At 40.9% G+C, this 21,565-nt stretch overlaps 1 protein-coding gene across 4 annotated transcripts in view; it reads right to left on the reverse strand.

Moving 5' to 3' along the window:
• The window catches only part of PPP4R1 (protein phosphatase 4 regulatory subunit 1), a 79,360-nt gene extending 64,218 nt beyond the window's left edge, over window positions 1-15,142 (reverse strand). Inside the window, exons 1-3 of one of the 4 annotated variants that reach the window (XM_023647460.2) lie at window positions 14,951-15,129; window positions 14,751-14,795; window positions 14,168-14,221 (exon numbers count right to left, since the gene is read on the reverse strand). In XM_023647460.2, the coding sequence (XP_023503228.1) occupies window positions 14,168-14,221; window positions 14,751-14,795; window positions 14,951-14,957 (106 nt within the window). In that variant the 5' untranslated portion in view covers window positions 14,958-15,129. Of the gene's footprint in view, window positions 1-14,167; window positions 14,222-14,750; window positions 14,796-14,950 lie in introns of all 4 variants that reach the window. The other 3 variants (XM_023647459.2, XM_023647462.2, XM_023647461.2) reach the window with 3 other exon arrangements.
• Window positions 15,143-21,565: the final 6,423 nt, after the last annotated feature.

Genomic DNA, 21,565 nt, shown 5'->3' on the forward strand with positions numbered 1-21,565 from the left:
TGTAGTTACCTCTCAGCCTGTGGGAACACCCCACACCAAGGCAGCTAAGCAATCATGGGGACGTCCTCACCAAACCAGTCAGACAGTAAGCGCAGAGCCAGAGCGCTCAGGAATACACACAAGAAAGAAAGCGCCCCTCCCCACCCCAACTGGAGCACCAGCTCAGCCTAATGGCCTGAGTAGGGGATCCCCACCAGAGCTCATGTGCATATCCTGGTAAAGCAGTGGCAGTGAGTGGGCAAATACAGACAGGCCCTGTCAGTGGAGCTTCCAAGGGACAAGGCACAGCTGCCAGAGATTGTGGTGGGCTCAGAATACAGAGCTCCTGCCCAAGCCCCAAGTGGCAGCAGGTGGAATCTGCAAGCAGATACTACCACTATGCAAAGGCACAAATCCACCCCATCAAATAGTATGAGGAGGTATATTAATACTCCAGACCAGGAGGAAAATGACAGGCACACAGAAATCAATCCTGAAGGCAAAGAAATTTACAATCTAAATGACAGAGAAGACAAAATAGCTATCATAAAAAACTAAATGAGTTACAAGAAAACTCACATAGACAGTGCAATGAAATAAGGAATATAATTAATTGACAGGGGAAATTCTTCACAAAAGAGATTGAAATAATAAACACAAACCAATCAGAAAAGTCAGAGATGAAAAACACAATGAATGAGATACGGAAAACTCTGGAGTCCTTAAATAACAGCTGATATTATGGAGAACAGAATTATCCATTTAGAGGACAGAAATACACAAATGCTTCAGGCAGAGGAAGAGAGATAACTAAGACTAAAAAGAAATGAAGAAATTCTCCAAGAAACATCTGACTCAATTAGGAAATGCAATATAAGGATTATAGGTATTTCAGAGAGACAAGGAAAGGAGAAAGAAGCAGAGAGCTTGTTCAAAGAAACAATAGCTGAGAACATCCCAAACCTGGGGAATAGGCCAGCATTACAAGTCAAAGAAGGTAAGAGAACTCCTAATAACATCAATGTAAAAAGACCTTCTCCAAGGCATACATAATTAAAACTGGCAAAAGTCAATCACAAAGAAACAATATTAAGGGCAGCAAGACAGAAGAAAATAACCTACAAAAGAATCCCTATCAGGCTTTCAGCGGATTTCTCAGAAGAAACCTTACAGGCTAGGAGAGACTGGAATGATAAATTCAAAGTTCTGAAAGACAGAAAGGTTCAGCCAAGAATACTCTATCCAGTGAAAATATCCTTCAGATATGAAAGAGAAATAAAAACTTTCCCAGATAAACAAAAGTTGAAGGAGTTCATCACCACAAGACCCCCCCTACAAGAAAAGAAATGATCAAGAAGGCCCTCATACTGAAAAAATAGGAAATGGTTAACAAAATCTTAAACAAGGAGATAAACATGCAGACAAAATCAGAAAAATGCAACTCTCTATCAGAACAGGTTAGCAAACACTTAATTGAAACATTAAGGATAACAAACATATATAATCAAATATAATATACAAGATAAATATAACATATAAAACAAATATAACCACTTCATTTTAACGCAAACTCACAACACAAAATGGAATAGGTTGTGACAACAATAACTTAGTTGGAGAAGAGGAAAGGAATGGAACCTGCTTAGACTAAGAAAATAAGAGAGTATCAGAAAATGGACTATCTCATCTACAAGATCTTTTATACAAGTATCACAGTAACCACTAATAAAATCAGAACAGGGACACAAATGATAAGTAAAGAGAAAACCATCATAGAGAACCACCAAACTTGACTGGCAGTCTGAAATACACAGGACAAGAAACAACGGAAATACAGAACAACCGGAAAACAAGTAATAAAATGGCAGCATTAAGTGTTCATATATCAATAATCACTCTAAATGTAAATGGATTAAATTCTCCAATCAAAAGACACAGAGTGGCTGGATGGATTAAAAAGCAAGACCCAACAATATCCTACCTCCAGGAAACACATCTCAGCTCTAAAGACAAACACAGGCTTAGAGTGAGGCAGTGAAAGATGATACTACAGGCTAATGGCAAACAAAAGAAAGCAGGTGTTGTGATTCTTATATCTGACAAAGAAGACTTCAAGATGAAAAAGGCAATGAGTGACAAAGAGGAGCAACATATAATGATAAAAGGGAAACTACAGCAAGAGGACATAACACTTATATATGCACCTAACACAGGAGCACCAAAGTACATAAAGCAACTATTAACAGACCTAAAAGATATATTAACATCAACACAATAATAGTAGGGGACCTTAACAGCCCACTTACATCAACGGATAGATCACCCAGACAGAAAATCAACAAGGAAATAGTGGAATTAATTAAAAAACTAGACCAGATGAACTTAACAGATATATATACAACACTCCATCCAAAAACAGCAGAAGATATTCTCCTCAAGTGCACATGGAACGTTCTCAAAAATAGACCCTATGCTGGAAAAAAGGCAAACCTCAACAAATTTAAGAAGACTGAAATCATAGCAAGCATTTTTTCCAACCATAATGCTATGAAACTCAAAATCAACAAGAAATATGATGGGAAAGTGATAAATATGTGGAGACTAAACAACACACTACTGAACAACCAATGAACCACTGAAGAAGTTAAAGGAGAAATAAAAAAATATATGGAGACAGATGAAAATGAAAATACACCATACCAACTCATATGAGATGCAGCAAAAGTGGTCCTAAGAGGAAAATTCATAGCAATACAGGCCCACCTTAACAAATAAGAAAAACTTCAAATAAGCAATCTTAAACCACACCTAACAGAAACAGAAAAAGAAGAACAAAGCCAAAAGTCAGAAGAAGGAGGAAAATAATAAAAACTAGAGCAGAAACATGAAATTGAAATTTAAAAAAAGTAGAAAAGATCAATAAAACTAAGAGCTAGTACTCCGAAAAGATAAACAAAATTGACAAGCCCTTAGCCAGACTCACTAAGAAAAAAAAGAGAGACGGCTCAAATAAATAAAATTAGAAACAAAACAGGAAAAATTACAACAGATACCACAGAAATACAAAGAATGATAAGAGAATACTATGAAAAAATATACTCCAAACAAATTGGACAATCTAGAAGAAACGAATAAATTTTTAGACTCACACAACCTCCAAAAAATGAATCCAAGGAGAAATAGAGAATCTGAATAGGCCAATGACAAATAAAGAGATTGAAACAATAATTGAAAACCTCCCAAAAAATAAAAGTCCAGGACCAGATGGCTTCTCTGGAGAATTCTACCAAACAAATAAAGAAGATTTAGCATCTATCCTTCTCAAACTATTCCAAAAAAATTGAAAAAGATGGAACATTTCCTAACACATTTTATGAGGCCAACATCACCCTGATCCCAAAAACAAAAACAACACAAAGAAGGAAAATTACAGGCCAATATCGCTGCAGAACATACATGCAAAAATCCTCAACAAAATACTGGCAAACTGAATACAGCAATATATCAAAAGGATCATACACACACAATGAAGTGGGATTTATACCAGGGACACAGAATGGTTCAACATCTACAAATCAATGTGATACACCACATTAACCAAATGAGGACTAAAAACCACATGATCATCTCAATAAACAGTGAGAAAGCATTTGACAAGAGCCAACATCCACTTATGATAAAAACTCTCAATAAAATGGGTATACAAGGAAAGTACCTCAACATAATAAAGGCCCTATATGACAAACTCACAGCCAACATCATACTCAATGGGGAAAAACTGAAAGCCATCCCTCTGAGAACAGGAACAAGACAAGAGCACCTACTCTTACCGCTCTTATTCAACATAGTACTAGAGGTTTTGTCCAAAGCAATTACGCAAGAAAAAGAAATACAAGGTATCCAAATTGGCAACAAAGAAGTGAAACTCTTGCTGTTTGCAGACAACATGATTTTACATACAGAAAATCCTAAAGAAGCCACTGGGAAATTATTAGAAATAATCAACAACTACAACAAAGTTGCAGGATACAAAATCAACTTAGAAAAATCAGTAGCATTTCTATACCCTAATAATGAACTAACAGAAAGATAACTGAAGAATACAATCCCATTTACCATCACAACAAAAAGAATAAAATATCTAGGAATAAATTTAGCCAAGAAAGTGAAAGTTCTATACAATGAAAAACATAAGACATTACTGAAAGAAACTGATGATGACATAAAGAAATGGAAAGATTCCATACACATCGATTGAAAGAATAAACATAGTTAAAATGTCCATACCACCTAAAACAATCTCCAAATTCAATGCAATGCCACTCAGAATCCCAATGACATTCTTCACAGAATTAGAACAAAGGATCCCATAATTCATGTGGGGCAACAAAGACCCTGAATCGCTAAACCAATCCTGAGAAAAAAGAACAAAGCAATCCCTGACTTCAAAATATACTACAAAGCTACAGTAATCAAAACAACATTGTACTGGTACGAAAACAGACACACAGATCAATGGAACAGAAGTGAAAGCCCAGAAATAAAACCACACATCTATGGACAGCTAATCTTCAACAAAGTTGCTAAGAACATACAATGGAGAAAGCAAAGTCTCTTCAATAAATGGTGTGGGGAAAACTGGACAGCCACATGCAAAGAATGAAAGTATGATTATCTTTCATCATACACAAAAATTAACTAAAAATGGATTAAGGACTTGAAGGTAAGACGTGAAACCATAAAACTCCTAAAAGAAAATATAGGCAATACACTCTGACATCAGCCTCAGAAGGATCTTTTCAAATACCATATCTACTTGGGCAAAAGAATCAAAAGAAAAGAATAAACAAATGGGACTTCATCAGACTAAAGAGCTTCTGCCAGGCAAAGGAAACGAGGAGCAAAACAAAAAGGCAATCCACCAACTGGGAGAAAATAGTTGCAAATCATCTATCTAACAAGGAGTTAACCTCCAAAATATAAAGAACTCATACAACTCACTAACAAACAAACAACCGATCAAAAAATGGGAAGAGGATTTGAACAGTTTTCCAAACAAGATATACGGATGGCAAACAGGCATATGAAAAGATGTTCAACATCACTAATCATCAAGGAAATGCAAGTCAAAACTCCACTGAGATATCATCTTACACCCGTTTGAATGACTACAATCACCAAGACAAAAAATAACAAATGTTGGAGGGGATGTGGAGAAAAGGGAACCCTCATACACTGCTGGTGGGAATGCAAAGTGGTGCAGCCACTTTGGAAAACATTATGGAGATTTCTCAAAACATCAAAAGTAGAAATTTTTTTTTCTAGCTATCCCAGCTATCCCAGTACTGGGTATTTATCCAAAGGACTTGAAGTCAACAATTCAAAGAAACTCATGCACCCCTATGTTGATTGCAGTTTTATTCACAATAGCTAAGACATGGAAGCAACCCAAGTGCCCACTGACTGAAGATTAGATAAAAAAGATGTGGTGTGTGTGTGTGTATGTATATATATATATATATATATATATATATACACACACACACATACAATGGACTACTACTCAGCCATTACAAAAGACAAAATTGCCCCATTTGCAACAACATGGATGGACCCTGAGGGTATGACATTAAGCGAAATAAGTCCAACAGAGAAAGACAAACACCATGACTTCACTCATCTGTGTAAGATAAACAAACACACGGACAAAGAGAACAGATTAGTGGTTACCAGAGGAGAAGGGATTTAGGGGTTGGGCATTAGGGGTAATGGGGCACATACATATGGTGACTGACAAATAATAATGTACAACTGAAATTTCACAATGTCATAAACTATTATGAAAATAAAAAAAAGTGAAAAGGATTTTATAACTTTTGCAGGTAACGTTTTTGGTATTTGTCCCAAAGGAATACCTATTGCCATTTCAAAGTTTCCAAATAAAACTCTGGTTGTCCTCCTCACAAAAAAGAAAAAAAAAAGATCAGCAGATCGTGCCACTGCCAATATCCTAGTAGTTACAGTATACTATAGTATGGAAGATGTTACTATTGAGGGAAACTGGTAAAGGTACACAGGATCTCTGTATTATTTCTTACCAGTGAATGTGGATTAACTATCTCAATAAAAATTTTAATTAAAATTTTAAAAAGTTTACTAAATCCTTAGAAATGATCTTTACTTGTAGGTGTATAAATGTCCTTCAGCATGTTTAATCTCACAATTGAATTTAAGCAAGAATAATTTGCTAAAGTTCACTCTGTGACTATTTCAAAAAACAGTTCCCTAAAGTATACGTGTAAATAAAAGCAGCAGCGATGTATTTATCTATTTTCAAATTAGTTACCGAGATCATCCTTTCTAAACATCACTTGACAGTCAGAGGTATGCAGCATATCAAAGCACTTGCCAGTGTGGATATTTCATACATTATAGATGTGTTGTCTGTTCCTTTCAGTGAGTAAACATCTTCCTTACAGTCTTATTAACCCAATTACTTTGGTTAGTAACTCTTTTTTCCACAGGTAATCCAAACAAAATTTGAGCTAATCCAGGTCCAAATTACCACCAACCCTCAATAAATGACGTCTTCGAGTTATCTGAAGTCTTGAAGTTATTTCTACCAAAAACTACTTGATAGATTTAAATGTAAAAATGATTTACATCAAATCTGACTTGCGGTAAGATTTTGGAATGACCACTTTAGGTAATTAACTAGTGACAGGATCAGACACATCAGATCACACTGACGTTCGTATCCACTTTTACTCCAGTGACTGGCTCCCTCATACATGAGTGGTTTAAAACACAAAGAAAAAGGGTATATTTTGCTTCTGACATTCCCATGACAGACAGGAGCTACCCAGGACGGAAATTATTTTACCCTCCAAATACTAAGGGAATGCTATTTATGTCCTCCAGAACCTTTAGGAGGTTAAATAAACTACGTAAGTGATAAGGGAAGCCAAAATCAGAAGGCAGTCAGAGTGCAATAATAAAATAATAAAGTAATAAATAAAGACTATGTCCGACAGGTCTAAATTTAACCTAACATCTTTAAGTTAGGTGACTGAGTAAATTACTTAACCATTAGATAAGTCTCATCAGGTACCACTTTTGTAAATTTGTGGGACTACATACCTCATAGCAGAATACTATAAGTAAGATTATAGCACAATGCCCAACACACAGTTTGACAATAAATGGTAATTTAAAAAATAAACAAAATCCAGAAATTTCTCCCATCTCCCTTTTGTAGTGAGTTAAAGAGCTACGTAGATGATATCTAGGAAAAGAATATTAAAACCCACAAAGTCTGAATTGTATTCTCGCCTCCGCCACCCCTGCCACCTTTATTTATGGGACCTTGGGCCTAAACTTTCTCATGCTTAAAATGAAAAGGATGAATATATAGTCTGTCCTCTAGCTCTTGATTTCTGTAATTCTGGGATCACTGGCTCACTGGAGGTATAGCACAACTCAGATTTTAACAGTTTATGTGATCTTCTAGATGATATAGCAAACCAATGTAAAAAATAAAATTCAACTTTTGTTTACCAATATTCTTTTGTTATCACTGAGGCTGACCAGAGAGGGTGAAAAGTGCTTCATGTCATAAAAATAAGATGTTGCTTCTCTTGACGTGGTGATCAATGTGATTAGGATGAAAGTGAATTTAGTGACTATACGGACATGTTTTATTACAGTAGAACCAGCAAGGCAAATGTCTAAAGAATTTAAATTTTCATAAATTACCATACCTTACCATTACCCTAGATGTCCTGTTCAGAGATTAAAATACCACTCTTCAAGTATAAGCCTTGTGAAATATTTATAGTTAAATATGGTTAAACACAACTGGGACGGCTTTAAAGCACTCTGGCTGCCTTCTCCCTCCCCCCAAAAATGTTCAGACTTCAGAGGGGGATAAATGAAAGCTAAAGCTAAGCGGTGGGTGTGCAATGTCTCATTTGCTTTGTCTATGTTTGTGTTTGTCTATGTGTGAAATCTCCCATTAAAAAAATTAACAGTATTTACTTGAAAAAAATCAGTGTTGTTCACCATATTAAAAAACTAAAGAAGAAAAAAACACAGATGGAGAAAAAGCATTTGGCAAAATCCAAGATCCACTCCTAATTTCAAAAAAGCTCTCGGTAAACTCAGGGAACTTCCTCAACCTGATAAAGGGCATCTGTGAAAAAATAAGAAGTTGAACAACAAATTTCACAACTCTTGCTCTTTAAATACATTGTTAAGACAAGGAAAAGACAAGTCACAGGCTAGAAAACAGTATTTGCAAATCACATATCTGAGAAATGACATTTATCTGAAATATATAAAGAACTCTCAAAACTTATTAAGAAAACTAACAAACCAATAAAAAAAAATAGGCAAAAGATTTGAACAGACACTTCACCAAAGAAGATATATAGATGGTACATAAACACATGAAAAGATGAGCATTATCAGTCATTAAAGACATGCAGATTCAAACTACAAAGAAAAACCACTACACACTTAATAGAATGGCTAAAATAAAGACTGCCAACACTGAGTGTTGACAAGGGTGAGGAGCATCTGGAACTCTTTCTGCTGGTGGGAGTGTAAAACAGCACAACCTCTTTGGAAAACAGTTTGGCAGTTTCTTAAAAAGTTAAACAGCCATTCTACTCTTAGGTATATACCCAAGGGAAAGAATGTTTGTGTCCACACAAAGACTTGTACGTGAATGCTCACAGCAGCTTTATTTATAAGTCAAAAACCAGAAACAACCCAAAGGCCACCAACATTTTAAAGATAGAAAACAACTGAGAAAAGTTACCTTGCTCAAAATTATACAGTGAATAAATGGCAAGAGCCAGAATTTTGTGTGTGTGTGTGTGTGAGGAAGATTTGCCCTGAGCTAACAACATTCATTGCCAATCTTCCTCTACTTTGTATGTGGGATGCCTCCAAAGCATGGCTGATGAGTGGAGTAGGTCTGTACCCAGGATCTGAACCTGCAAACCCAGGCTGCCAAAGCAGAGGTCCTGGAACTTTAACCACTCAGCCACAGAGCCGGCCCCAAGGGCCAGAATTTAAATGCAGGTCTACAGGTCTACAAAGCCCAGTGCTCTTTCTTCTAGACAGAACTATACTAGATATATTTCAGAATTATAGCATGATAAATGCTCAAATATCAAACTGATACCAACTAGGCCACAAAAGTCTGCTCCTAAGTCTAGAGAGATAAGGAGCTAGCTAAGAAGACTTGACTCAAAAGTTAGGAGAGTCAGGGGGACAGATGGGGAGAGGGGGAAACAAGTGATCTGCCAGCTGAAAGGTCTGTGCAAAACTATCCTCCAAGAAATTAGAACATCAGCCCTTTAACCTCCTCAGCCAAAATTCCATGGGTGTGCCACCCACTCTTCTTCCCAAAACATTAAATTAGGATTATTATCAGATGCAAGTTAAAAACAAAACAACACCCTAACTGTTGAGAGACTGCCCTAATAAGTTGAGAGACTGCCCACACTATCATGCAGCCGATGGCAAAAATTCTTTGCCATCAGGAGAGAAAAATCCAAAATACAAGGCAAACGTAGGAGTCAAGCAAGAATAGATTAATAAACAAACATAAATTGTGTTGTGATGAGAGGAAGAACTGAGGCAAAAGGACCAGAAATAATAAACTAGTGATTGAACAAGTTGGGAGACTAGCACACTTTACCTAGCAAGGGCTATTTATCTTTCACAGGAAGGAAGAATAAACAAAAACCTATGCAGCATTTAGGTGGGGTTTTTTTTGGCCGTGCACCTACAAGCCCAGGCAGCTGATATGCATATTTACAAAGGGTTTTCTCCCTTTGTCTGTCTTTTTTAAAAAAATTCTGTACAGGGAATTGTTACCCAAAGCATCATTGACTCATTCCGTACACATGCGGATACCATGAAAACCACTTTTAAGCACTCTTTTCTAGGATATAAATTATATTATCTCTAAACAAAGATTTCTCCTGTCCATTCTTGTGGGTAGCAATCAAAACACGCTACCAAGTCTCATGACTCATTCTTTTCCAAATCCCTATTTAACAACACTTCTAAATGTCATGACTTCCAAGGGCACCTTGCTAGGGTTTCTTTCTTTCTTTCTTTCTTTTTTTTAAAGATTGGCACCTCGGCTAACAACTGTTGCCAATCTTTTCTTGTTTTTCTTTTTCTCCCCAAATCCCCTGGGTACATAGTTGCATATTTTAGTTGTGGGTCCTTCTAGTTGTGGCATGTGGGACACCACCTCAGCATGGCCTGATGAGCCGTGCCATGTCTACGCCCAGGATCTGAACCGATGAAACCCTGGGCCGCCAAAGCAGAGCGTGCAAACTTAATCACTTGGCCACAGGGCTGGCCCCTAGCTAGGGTTTGTTTTCTTTTTCTTTTTCTTTTTTTTTTTTGAGGAAGATTAGCCCTGAGCTAACTACTGCCAGTCCTCCACTTTTTGCTGAGGAAGACTGGCCCTGAACTAACATCCATGCCCATCTTTCTCTGCTTTATACGTGGGACACCTACCACAGCATGGCTTGCCAAGCGGTGCCATGTCTGCACCTGAGATCCAAACCGGCGAACCCCGGGCCGCCGAGAAGCAGAATGTGCGAACTTAACCACTGCGCCACCAGGCCGGCCCCTAGCTAGGGTTTCTGACTGATTGCCTGGCTGCCACTGGACACAGCCCCCATTTTTTTACTTCTCACCTCCCCAGGTGGCAAGGACTTTAAGAAGCTTATCAAAACTAGTTTTCAAGAGTAGTTGGAGGGCCCTGAGTCTCTAGTCAAGGCAGTTACACCCAATTAGTTCTGGATCCATTGTTAATTCACTCTATTTCAATACTGCTCTCAAACCTGAAAAACAATATAGAGTAAAAGGATTCCAAAACTTCAACAAATATGAAAAATTCTGGGGTATGGCACATTCCATAACAAAGCTCCAAAAGCTCTTCCAAGCCATGCCAGTTACAGCCAAAGGAAAAGTTCCCATACAGACTCAAGCAGCCGGATCACACCCAAGCTTCGTTCTAATTCTCTCTCTCTCTGGGTTAAATTACACCATATGCAGCATGTTAGATTAATCTTCAAGACTACTTTAAGCATGGGTTCAAACTAACTGCCTATTCAACAACCTTGGGCTGCTCCATGTTGTAAACTGGGCAATTTAAGAAAAGACAATGTTTAAAATACAGTATTTAGAATCACAGGGCCTTGCTCAAAATTCTGGCTGCTACCTAGGAGTTCTGTTTCCTGAGAAAATAATTTAGTCCCTTTGTGCATCAGTTGCCTTATTGATATCAGATTACCACAGCCTACACATCACAGGACTGTTATGAAGAATAATCTGTGTATGAAAGCTACTGTAAACTATTAACTGTTACGTAATCATTCTTCTGAAATAATATTCTTCAATGAATTACTTTGATAAAAACTTAAATTTTAATCAAACTCCTTCAGTTAAATTATTTTTAAAAGCATTAACTCATCAACTCTTACTGTATTTTAAAAATCTAGCAACTTAGATGTCAATCAAAATTGTATCTTTGGGACACGGACAATAGAAATTTAATATATCTTTCTCTGAAAGTCTGTCTGTAATTCTGCATTGCCTCCCACTATTCAAGGAACAGAAAGGGTTTACCTAACTCTGAAGTCACTCTGCTGAGATATCTAATTCTAAGTGACTCACTGCCTTGCTTTCACTTTGAAATTCAAAGTATGTTCATGACACAGTATTGAAAGTATCACTTTTAAACTAAAATAAACTTATAGTTTTTCACTGCATTATTTTCTTAAACTTAATTTTAACAATACCTAATAGTAATGACTTTATTTACTTACCTTTCTGACCTTTTGATAGGCACCATTTTTCACATATAGGATTTTGTTTCTTTTTCTCCAACCCTTTTGCCGATTCTACCCACTATTCTACTCACTACACAGAGACTTTGGGGCTGAAAACAAAACAAATCAAAAGACCTGACAGCTTATTAAGGTCTGGCAGTGTCCCCCTTGCAAGATCTAGACCCCATCAGGTCCTCTCCTAGTCTCCACAGCTACAAATTACCTGCACAATAGTATTTACTCTCTGTCTCAGTCTAGGCTCTCCATTTAGGAAAGCAACCAAGCTTCTAGGGTTTCACCAGAAAATAGTTCCTTCCAATCTAAGGGCCACCTGAGACCCAGCTTGGCTGAAGTGGCAGGACCTGGTGCACTACTACTCCAGAGGCTCGTCTCCACACCAGTGCTGCCTGAGGCAGAAAACTGGGCTCAGAAGATGTGGTCTAGTTGTAAGAGCAGCCCAAACTCCATCTCTCTAACATCTCTGGTCCTCTACCTTCTCCAGCTTCTCCAGGATGTGACAAGCTTTTTCACTCCCTTACCAACCATCTTGCCCTCGACCTAGGCACTATGGCCATTTTCCTCTCAATTCTTTCTCCCTTCACAGGAGACTACAAGTGGTCCTTTGACTGGCCATATGTTCAAAGATTCCTTGTTCCTGAATATTCTGGGTAAAGATATCGCCTGTAAAAACTTTAACAACTGAGAACAATAAGCAATTATTCTAATAAAATCTTCAACCAAATTATAAATATGCAAATAAACTATTTGTGCCTTCAAATGTCTAAAACTTTATTCCAAATTAAAACACAGTGGGAACTAAAAGAACCTTTAAAAAATTACAAGCATTAGCAGCATCTGTAACTGAATTAATTCTGTAGGGTAATGTTCAACATCAGTATTTCCTTCTCTGTTCTTTAACCTTCCCTTACTCTTTACTCTTAACAACAATAACCAACACATAACAGTCACCTTTTACCAGGTCCTAAGTGCTTTATATGCCTTAATTCATGCAAGGCTCTAAATTCTACAAGGTAGGTAATACTTATCACGCCTATTTACAAATGACAAAACTTAGCCACAAAACGGTTAAGTGAGTTGCAGGAGTCTGTCCAAAGTGACAATGCCAAGACTGGAATAAAGCAGTCTGGCTCTAGAGTCTTGTCTATTAATTACTGTGCTATACTGCCTCTGATACCATCATTATTACACTTACACTAAAACTGCTTGTAAACCACTAGAGGGCACAGACTGTGACCAGTCTTCCCACAGCTATACCATGAGTACTGAGCAGAAGTCTTTAGGCTCCTGAAGGAATCACTGTTGAGCTCTTCGCAGGTATGCCCTCCCCTCTAGACTAAGCTCCTTAAAGGTCAACGACGGAACTGACATTATGGCTCATCCCTAAGAGTACAAACAAATAAAGTGAAATAAGATAAATAAAGTGAAATAAAGAAAAATGCAGAAGATCTTGTTCTGGACATTCCTAAACACCTGCTGAATGAATGTATCTTCTTTTCCCAGAGACTTGACCCTAAATACAAGAACGAGAAGCCCCGTCTCAAGATAACCATCAGAGCCACCTCTCCAAGCCTAACTTTTCAAGAAATCAATAGGTGCCTTAACCAACTTTTTAAACTTACTAGTAGGCAAGTAAGTGGCCTAAAGTAAAACATCAAACGAAATGTAAAACTTATCCTTCACCACGAGTACTGATCCCCAAATGAGAGCTTTTTACTTTAAAAAAAAAAAATCAGGATTTAAAAAAGATAAATTTGTATATGGTTCATTCACTTTAAAAATTACTACCCTTTTTAGAGAATCCTTCTAAATAATACAATTCTCCTTACTTCACTCAAAACACCCAGAAATTTAAAAATTAAGCTTAATTTGGGCAAGGGAAACCACATCAGACAATGCTAAGGATTAAGGACACAGTTTTCAAAAGAGCGATTTCAAACTGTAGCCATCTCTGAATTACTTACACAGGCACTGGCCACAGCGAACCTCAGCATCAGGCAGGCCTTCTCCTAAACACACCACAAAGTCTACCATGGGTATCATTTCAACTCAGACCATTTCCAAATTATCCTCTGATGCTCAGAAAAGCACATACGAAAAGAACAATTCCTTTCTGAAAATATTCTGGAAACAATGTCAAAGTTTGGTTTTTTTAAAACAAAAAAATCAACTTTTAAAATGTCAATATCTCCAAGAAAAGCTGAAATCTTAATATCTACGGAAGTCTGGGTGGTTTATGAACATCTGCATTCAAGAATTACGCTCTCTAAATCTAGTTAACTCCCGCCAAAGCCACACCTTCTTACCTTCCTGTAATCCACAAATCAGCTGGACTGGGGACAGGTAGAGGCTGCTAAGAGCTACAGTGAAATCACAGGCAGTCACGTCCACACGGCCAGAAACGGGGCGGCCGGCCCGCGGGCTCGCAGGGACCGGGCCCCGCAGCCGGCCGCCGGGGAGCAACCCTCAGAAGCACACCTGCCCTCCTCAGGGCCTCTTCCTTCCTCGGGGGAGGGCGGGCGGTCCGCGGAAGGCGCTCGAAGGGAAAAACACACCCCAAATCCCCATTTCAAATTTCTGCCCACCAGTTCCTTCCTCACAAGGGCGCCGGGCAGCTCCCGAGCCCACAGAGATGCCGCGGGATGCGGGCGGCGGGCGAGGGGCAGAGCCCGAGCCCGGCATTACGCAGGGCGCCTCTCCCGCAGCGGGACCTGGCCACGCCGTTCCCTCCAGGAAGCGCGATTTCCCCTCAAAATCGCCCCCGGCCGGCCCCCGGCCACGCCTCGCCAGCCCGGCCCCCGGCTGGGCCTCAGGCCGCCGCCGCCCGCCCTCCTCCCCGGTCGCTCCCGGGGCCGCCGGTGACGGCGACGGCGCGGCGGGAGCACTCACATCCGTCCGCGTCCTCCTGCAGATCCTCCTGGAGCAGCGAGAGGTCTGCGCCGAGGGGAGAGAAGAAAGGCCGGGTCAGCGCCCCGGAGCCGCGCCCCGCCCCGCCGCCCGCCCTCCCTCCCCGCGCCGGGACCCCGCGCTGGCCTCGGCCGGGCCGCCCCTCGGGGCGGCGGCCGCCGCCGGAGAGCAGGGGCACGTACCCGCCATCTTGTGGTCGCCCCCTCCTCCGCGGCCGCCGGGGATCCGGGGCTACATGGAGCGGCGCGAGCCGGGGAGCCGGTGGACGCGCGCGGGAGGGGCGGCGGGGAGGAGGCCGGGCCGCGGGGGCGCGCGCGGGGCGGGCCGAGGGCCCAGGCCTGGCCGCGCGGGAGCCGCTCCCGGACGCCGGGGGCGGGCGGGCGCCGCGGGCCCCGGCCTCGCCCCGCCTCGCCGGCCGCTCCGCGCGGCTCGGGGGCGGCGGGCGCCTGCTCCTCAGCCTCGCTCCCGCGCTCCCGGCCCGGCCCGGCCCGGCGGCGCGCGCTCACAGCCTCGGCCGGAGGGCCCTCACGCCGAGCGCCGCGGACGGGGGCGCGCTGGCTGCAGCCCGCCGGGCCCCTCGGCGTGTGCCCGGCGCCGGGCGGGCGGGGCTCGCGGCCCGCCGCTTTATTGGGTCACCGGCCTCGCCCCGCGCCCCCTCCCCAGGCTGCACGTACGGCGGCGGCGGTCCGAGGCGGCGGCGGCCCGGGGGCCCACCCTCCGGGGAGGAAGCGCCGCCTCCCCGCGCGCCGGGCCCTCGCGAAGCGGCTGGTGACAAAGCCCGGGCGGCGGCGCGGTCGTCGAGCCGCAGCCCTGCGTTCGGCCCGCTTTCACACGCGGCCCGTTCCGGCCTCAGGCTCGGGTCGTTGCCTCCAAGGCCTGCCAGTGCCGAGCTGAGCGGACGCCGAGCGCTCCCGCGCGGGCGTGGGCCGGCCTGGCCGCGGTCTCGATGCTGCCGTGCACCTGGGCGGGGGACCCGTTCGTCAGGTGAAGGACGGTACCTGCCTTTCAGGATTGTTGAGGTTAGTGGGGAATGAAGGAACCCTGCACAGTACTTGATCTCTAGGAGGTACTTGACGAAGGGTGTCTGTGATTAGTTTTTGGTGTTTAAATAATCTTGGTAGCATTTGAGGTGCTCAACTGACCTCTGTATCGCTTTCTTATTCCCATTTTTTACAGGTGGTAGGTGATCAGCACCAGCTTCCAAGTGCAGAGCGGGGCCCCGGCCCGGTGTTCCGACCCCGGCTCACGCCGTCCTGTCTGGGTGACTCCCCTTCACCTCCAGCCGCACCCGAGGCCTCCGCAGGGGTGATCTGCTGAGGTGGAGAACACACCAGGGCTCGTCGGGGCGTGCCGCCCTGGCGGTCTGGTCTCTTGGCTGGGAGAGGGAATTCGAAATTGGTAATTAGCTTGTCCTTTCTGGTTGTAGTCATAACCAAGGACACTATACTGGCGTGTAATGCCTTTGAAGAATAGTCTAAGAAACTGGATCCTCTAAAATTCATAATTTTGTGTAATAATATAGGTTCTACATAGCCGTTCCAAAAACTGCCCTCTCAGATATCATGAGATGGAACGCGTATTGTATGATGTGTACATATTACATTTCTTAGAGTAATAATAATTGGAATGGAATCTATAACGCCGGGGGGTGTCTAATTTTCTCAAATATTGAATAACTAAAACTATGGGTCAAACTGTCATGTGGTATTTCCCTCCTTCCCTTAGCAGAATGCCCTTAGGTGAATTCAGCTGACGCTAGCTCTAGACATACACGGAATCAGAAATTCGCAAACTGTGAACAGAAACCAGTCCCAACTGACTCACTCCCCACAGTTTTGCTTGTCTGAGATACTCGTCTTGTTGATGCCTACCCTTCAGCAATTGTGGGAGGAAGGAAGAGTGAAGAGGATTTGCCTCTTGACACTAAATGATGATCTTGCAACAACGCAAAAGCTACAGCGTGCCAACCATGCCTCAGCCACTGGACATAGAAAGACAAAGAAAGCTATCTGGTTGATTTACCCAGTAAGTCAGACTTAGAATTCTCAGTGCTCGTGATAAAGTAGAGCTTATGTACCAAATGCTAGCCTGGGATGTGGAATGGCTCACTCTGCCTTTGGTAGCTAGGCCTCAGTGGGTTTTATCTCCCTCTTCTCTGGGAAGGCAGCAAAGGAGGAGGGTCTGTGTAGTTTTGTCCGTATAGTTCAAGAGCTGTGCCTTTGGTTATCTTACCTGCATTACACGTTACAGCAGGTCCCTCTAGGCAGTACGGTGTTTAGACATTTCAGTGAGGATATCTTGCTTTATTCATGGTTCAGCTCGAGTACCTGTTTTTTGACATTTGATTTTCTCTCTCTCCTTTCTCAAAGATATGGTAAATGGTTTTTAAACCAGTATTGACTCTATAAAATGAACTCTGTTCCCTCCTTATAAAAAATGATATTTCAACAAAGAATAGCAATCATTATCCTATGTATCCTTACCCTGGTTTCACTTATGATGTACCCTCTGGATGCTAGAAGCTGTGTATTGTCTAGTGGTCAGAACACAACACAAAGTCTGAATTCTCAACCTGCTCTGCCACTGAAATCTGTAAAATAGAGTGTTATAAGTCAGTCTTTTAAAAAGTATTATCCAGGGCTGGCCCAGTGGCGCAGCAGTTAAGTGCACATTCTGCTTCAGTGGCCCAGGATTCGGCCGTTCAGATCCCGGGTGCAGACATGGCACTGCTTGACAAGACATGCTGTGGTAGGCGTCCCACATGTAAAGTAGAGGAAGGTGGGCACGGATGTTAGCTCAGGACCAGTCTTCCTCATCGAAAAAAAGGACGATTGGCAGCAGATGTTAGCTCAGGGCTAATCTTCCTCAAAAAAAAAAAGTATTATCCAATTATGTGGCTACTAAGACCTGAATTTTTCAGAGTAAGTTGTCTTCCAAATGATAGTGAAAATTTTTATTAGTAGCCAAGGAGCTGTGGAAACTGATGGATTTGGCTCTTCAAACACAAATGTACGTGATAAATATCAAGGGGAAAATATTGCTAATAAACAAAAAACTGACCTGGCATTGCCTGATGCTATCACATTTATTAAGTTTTGTATGAGTAATTGAACCATTTACTTTTTTCTTCAGAATGATCATTCCTGAAGCTGAAAGTATATAAAAGGCAGATCTGTTAGTTAGTGTTTTGAATAATGAAAAATGAATCAATCTGAAAATGTAGAAATATGATAAAAATGCTTTTTAAACAAATTTTTAACTTTTGTTTTCACTCACCTCTGTGTTTTTTTGAGCCAGGTTGATGAGATGTCCCTCACAGACTGCCATTCTCAAGTAAAAAGAACAAATATGGGGCCGGCCCCGTGGCCAAGTGGTTGAGTTCGTGCGCTTGGCTTCGCCGGCCTGGGGTTTTGCCGGTTCGGATCCTGGCCGGACATGGCACTGCTCATCAGGCCATGTTGAGGTGGTGTGCCACATGCCACAACTAGAAGGACCCACAACTAAAAAATATATATATACAACTGTATACTGGGAGGATTTGGGGAGAAAAAGCAGGGAAAAAAAAAGATTGGCAACAGTTGTTAGCTCAGGTGCCAATCATTAAAAGAAAAAAGAAATATTTTACTCTTTTATTTTTTTTAATTACTTGCCAATTTCTTACCTAAAGGCTGCTATACATATTTTGGTAAGTTGTATAAAGGTAAATATTTGTTAAAATTTTTCTTCTCTCCTTTCTATACTTCTTCTAGCCCCTTTTAAAGCTCCATGTCAAGATGACATTCCAGAATGTGAAATCTTAGACTTTCCTAGGTCTTTCTAGTTTAGTTTTGTTTTTCAAAGACACTGGATCTCTTTTTATTCACATCAGCTAAGGATACATTTACTCACACCATCCTAGGAAAAAAAGAAAACAGAGAATGAATGAAAGAATGGAGGGAAAAATAGCTACAAACTGAGCCCCTTCCAGAGTTATCCCTATTCAGGCTGGTTTTTCTCCACTGAAAAGAGTTGAAGGCTGCCCATAGGGTGCAACAGAACATGAGCTCTGTTCCACAGCTGGCCGCGGCTGCAAGTTTCTTAGCATAGGCTTGTTCAGAACGGAACAGTGCATGGTGTGAGAACCACCACTGTACACCGGGCATAAAGGAAAATAAACCCTCTGTTTCTTATCCACCAGTGCTTTTCACAGTGCTCCAGATTAGTGGAGCCAAAAGGATTCTCCACTGAGAAATTTTGTACTTATTCCAGCCAAGTTATTCCACCACATCCTATACAATTTGTTCTGTGCATTTTAACTTCATTAGAAAAACTACAATGTGAACATAGTGAGCGTTAAATGGATTAAAATGGCAATGTTAATTTTCTTTATGCCTTTCTCTTAAAAAGCAGAAAGCATTAGTTACAATCACATTTAAAGCAAGGTGGAATAGCCTACCCCAACGTCTGGCAGAGTTTGTACTGAGGAAACGTTTATTATTCTGAATCTGAATGGATGAGTCAAGTTGAACCAGGAAAAAGCCATAAGCAAATCACATATTCAAACCCAGATAACCTAGTGATTAAACCATTAGACTGTGTCTTGATTCCAAGGTCCTTTCACACTGCCACTGGCCTATGGTTCTATGATTCAAGAGTAATTGCTTTCAGTCTAATTTCACCTCTGTGTAACTCATAACAAAATTGCTTGTATTCCTGGTCCTCGATTCCTTCATTTAGGAAGAAAAATATTAGCACAATGACACAATATAATTCATACGCTAGATAGCTAATACATTTTTTAACTTTTTTTAAATAATTACAGATTCACAGGAAGTTGGAAAAATTGTACAGGAAGTTGCAAAACATGTACAGGGAGGTCCAGTGTACTCTTCACCCAGTTTCCCCCAATGGTAGTATGGTATCTTTTGAAACATTTTTCGGATATATGTCCCAGGCATTATGCTAAATGTTTTTGTGTACTTTCTGATTCAAACCTTAAAACAATGCTGTGAAGTAAGTATTGATATTTCCATTTTAAAAATAAAGGAACCCAAAGCTCGAAGAGGTTAAGTATTTTGACAAAAAGACAGCAAGAAATAGTGGAGTTGGAATTTAAACGTTGGAATCCTGATTCTAAATAATGGTAATAGCCTTTGTATATCATCACATTCATGGCTTTTCCAACAAAATTGTCCCATGGTCAATTTATCTGGCATCAAGAAAGCCTCTGTCCTTTTATATGTACAATCTTGGTATCATCTTTAATTCTAATTAGGCTTCTCTCTCTATTTCCTGCTGATTTTCCCATTGAAACATTTTGAGTCACCTTTTCACTTTTTTCTCACTTAACATCCTGATCAAGGTATTAACCACTTCAAAACCATATTAGCTACTTTCTAACTAGCTTTGAGTTTAATAGCTTTCAGTTTATTCTGGCCATGGATGCAAAAATTGTTTTTCTTGTGTAATATTTTGCTCGTGTGAATTCTGTGAAAATCCCAAGCACGTGCCTTAGTATTTTCTTCCCACCAATGCCCTCCACTTCCTTAGCAACTGTTTACCATCATTTAACTCCTCTGTTTTAAGCCAAGTCATCCAGAGTTAAGACAATCTTTTTCTTTTATTTATTTTTTTTATTTTTATTTTTTAAAGATTTTATTTTTTTCCTTTTTCTCCCCAAAGCCCCCCGGTACATAGTTGTATATTCCTCGTTGTGGGTCCTTCTAGTTGTGGCATGTGGGACGCTGCCTCAGCGTGGTTTGATGAGCAGTGCCATGTCCGCACCCAGGATTCGAACCAACAAAACACTGGGCCACCGGCAGCGGAGCACGTGACCTTAGCCACTCGGCCACGGGGCCAGCCCCAAGATAAGATAATCTTGATCTCAGGTGCCAACTCATTTCTCCCTCAAACCATGTTCTTGTTTTTTCTGTGTTTTGTTGTTGTTGCTGCTGTTGGTAGGGGGAGGAGATTCTACATCTTGGTAACACTGATTCTTTTTGATTTTTCCTATTATAAAAATACATGTTTTTGTAAAAACCCAAAAAAGTATACAGAAAAATTAAAATTGCCCCAAATCCCCCAATTCAGAGATTATGCCAAAGAACATTAGTGTGTCTTTAACTCCTTCTTTAAACTTTCAAAGTCCTACATAAAAATTTTTAAACATCTTTACTGAGATATAAATCACTGGTTTTTAGAATATTCAGAGTTGTGCCGCCATCACCACATCTAATTTGAGAAAATTTTCATCACCCTCCAAAGAAACATGCCCACACACACCCCTAGCCCGAGGAAACCACTAATCTATTTTCTCTCTGTATGGATTTGCCTGTTCTGGACATTAAATATAAATTGATTCATACAACATGTGGTCTTTTTTGTCTGGCTTCTTTCACTTAGCATAATGTTTTCAAGTTTCATCTATGTTGTAGCATGTATTTCATTCCTGTTAATTGATAAAAAGTACTTCATTGTATATTTACGCAACATTTTATTTACCCACTCATCAGTTGGACTTTTGGGGTGTTTCAAATTTTTAGTTATTATGAATAGTGTTGCTGTAAACATTCATATACAAATTTTTGTGTAGATGTATGCTTTCAATTCTCTGGGGTATGTACCTAGGAGTGGAATTGCTGGACCATATGGTAACTCTATCTTTAATATTTTGAGGAATTGCCAACTTTTGCGCGAAACAGCCACACCATTTTATATTCCAACTGGTAATGTATGAGCATTCCAATTTTTCCACATCCTCCTACATAAAATGTGCCTCTTCCAAAGCTCTCATTCACATATGATGTGATTGTATATGT

This window comes from Equus caballus, chromosome 8, assembly GCF_041296265.1.
Source record: "Equus caballus isolate H_3958 breed thoroughbred chromosome 8, TB-T2T, whole genome shotgun sequence".
In the NCBI taxonomy this organism is placed as follows: domain Eukaryota; kingdom Metazoa; phylum Chordata; class Mammalia; order Perissodactyla; family Equidae; genus Equus; species Equus caballus.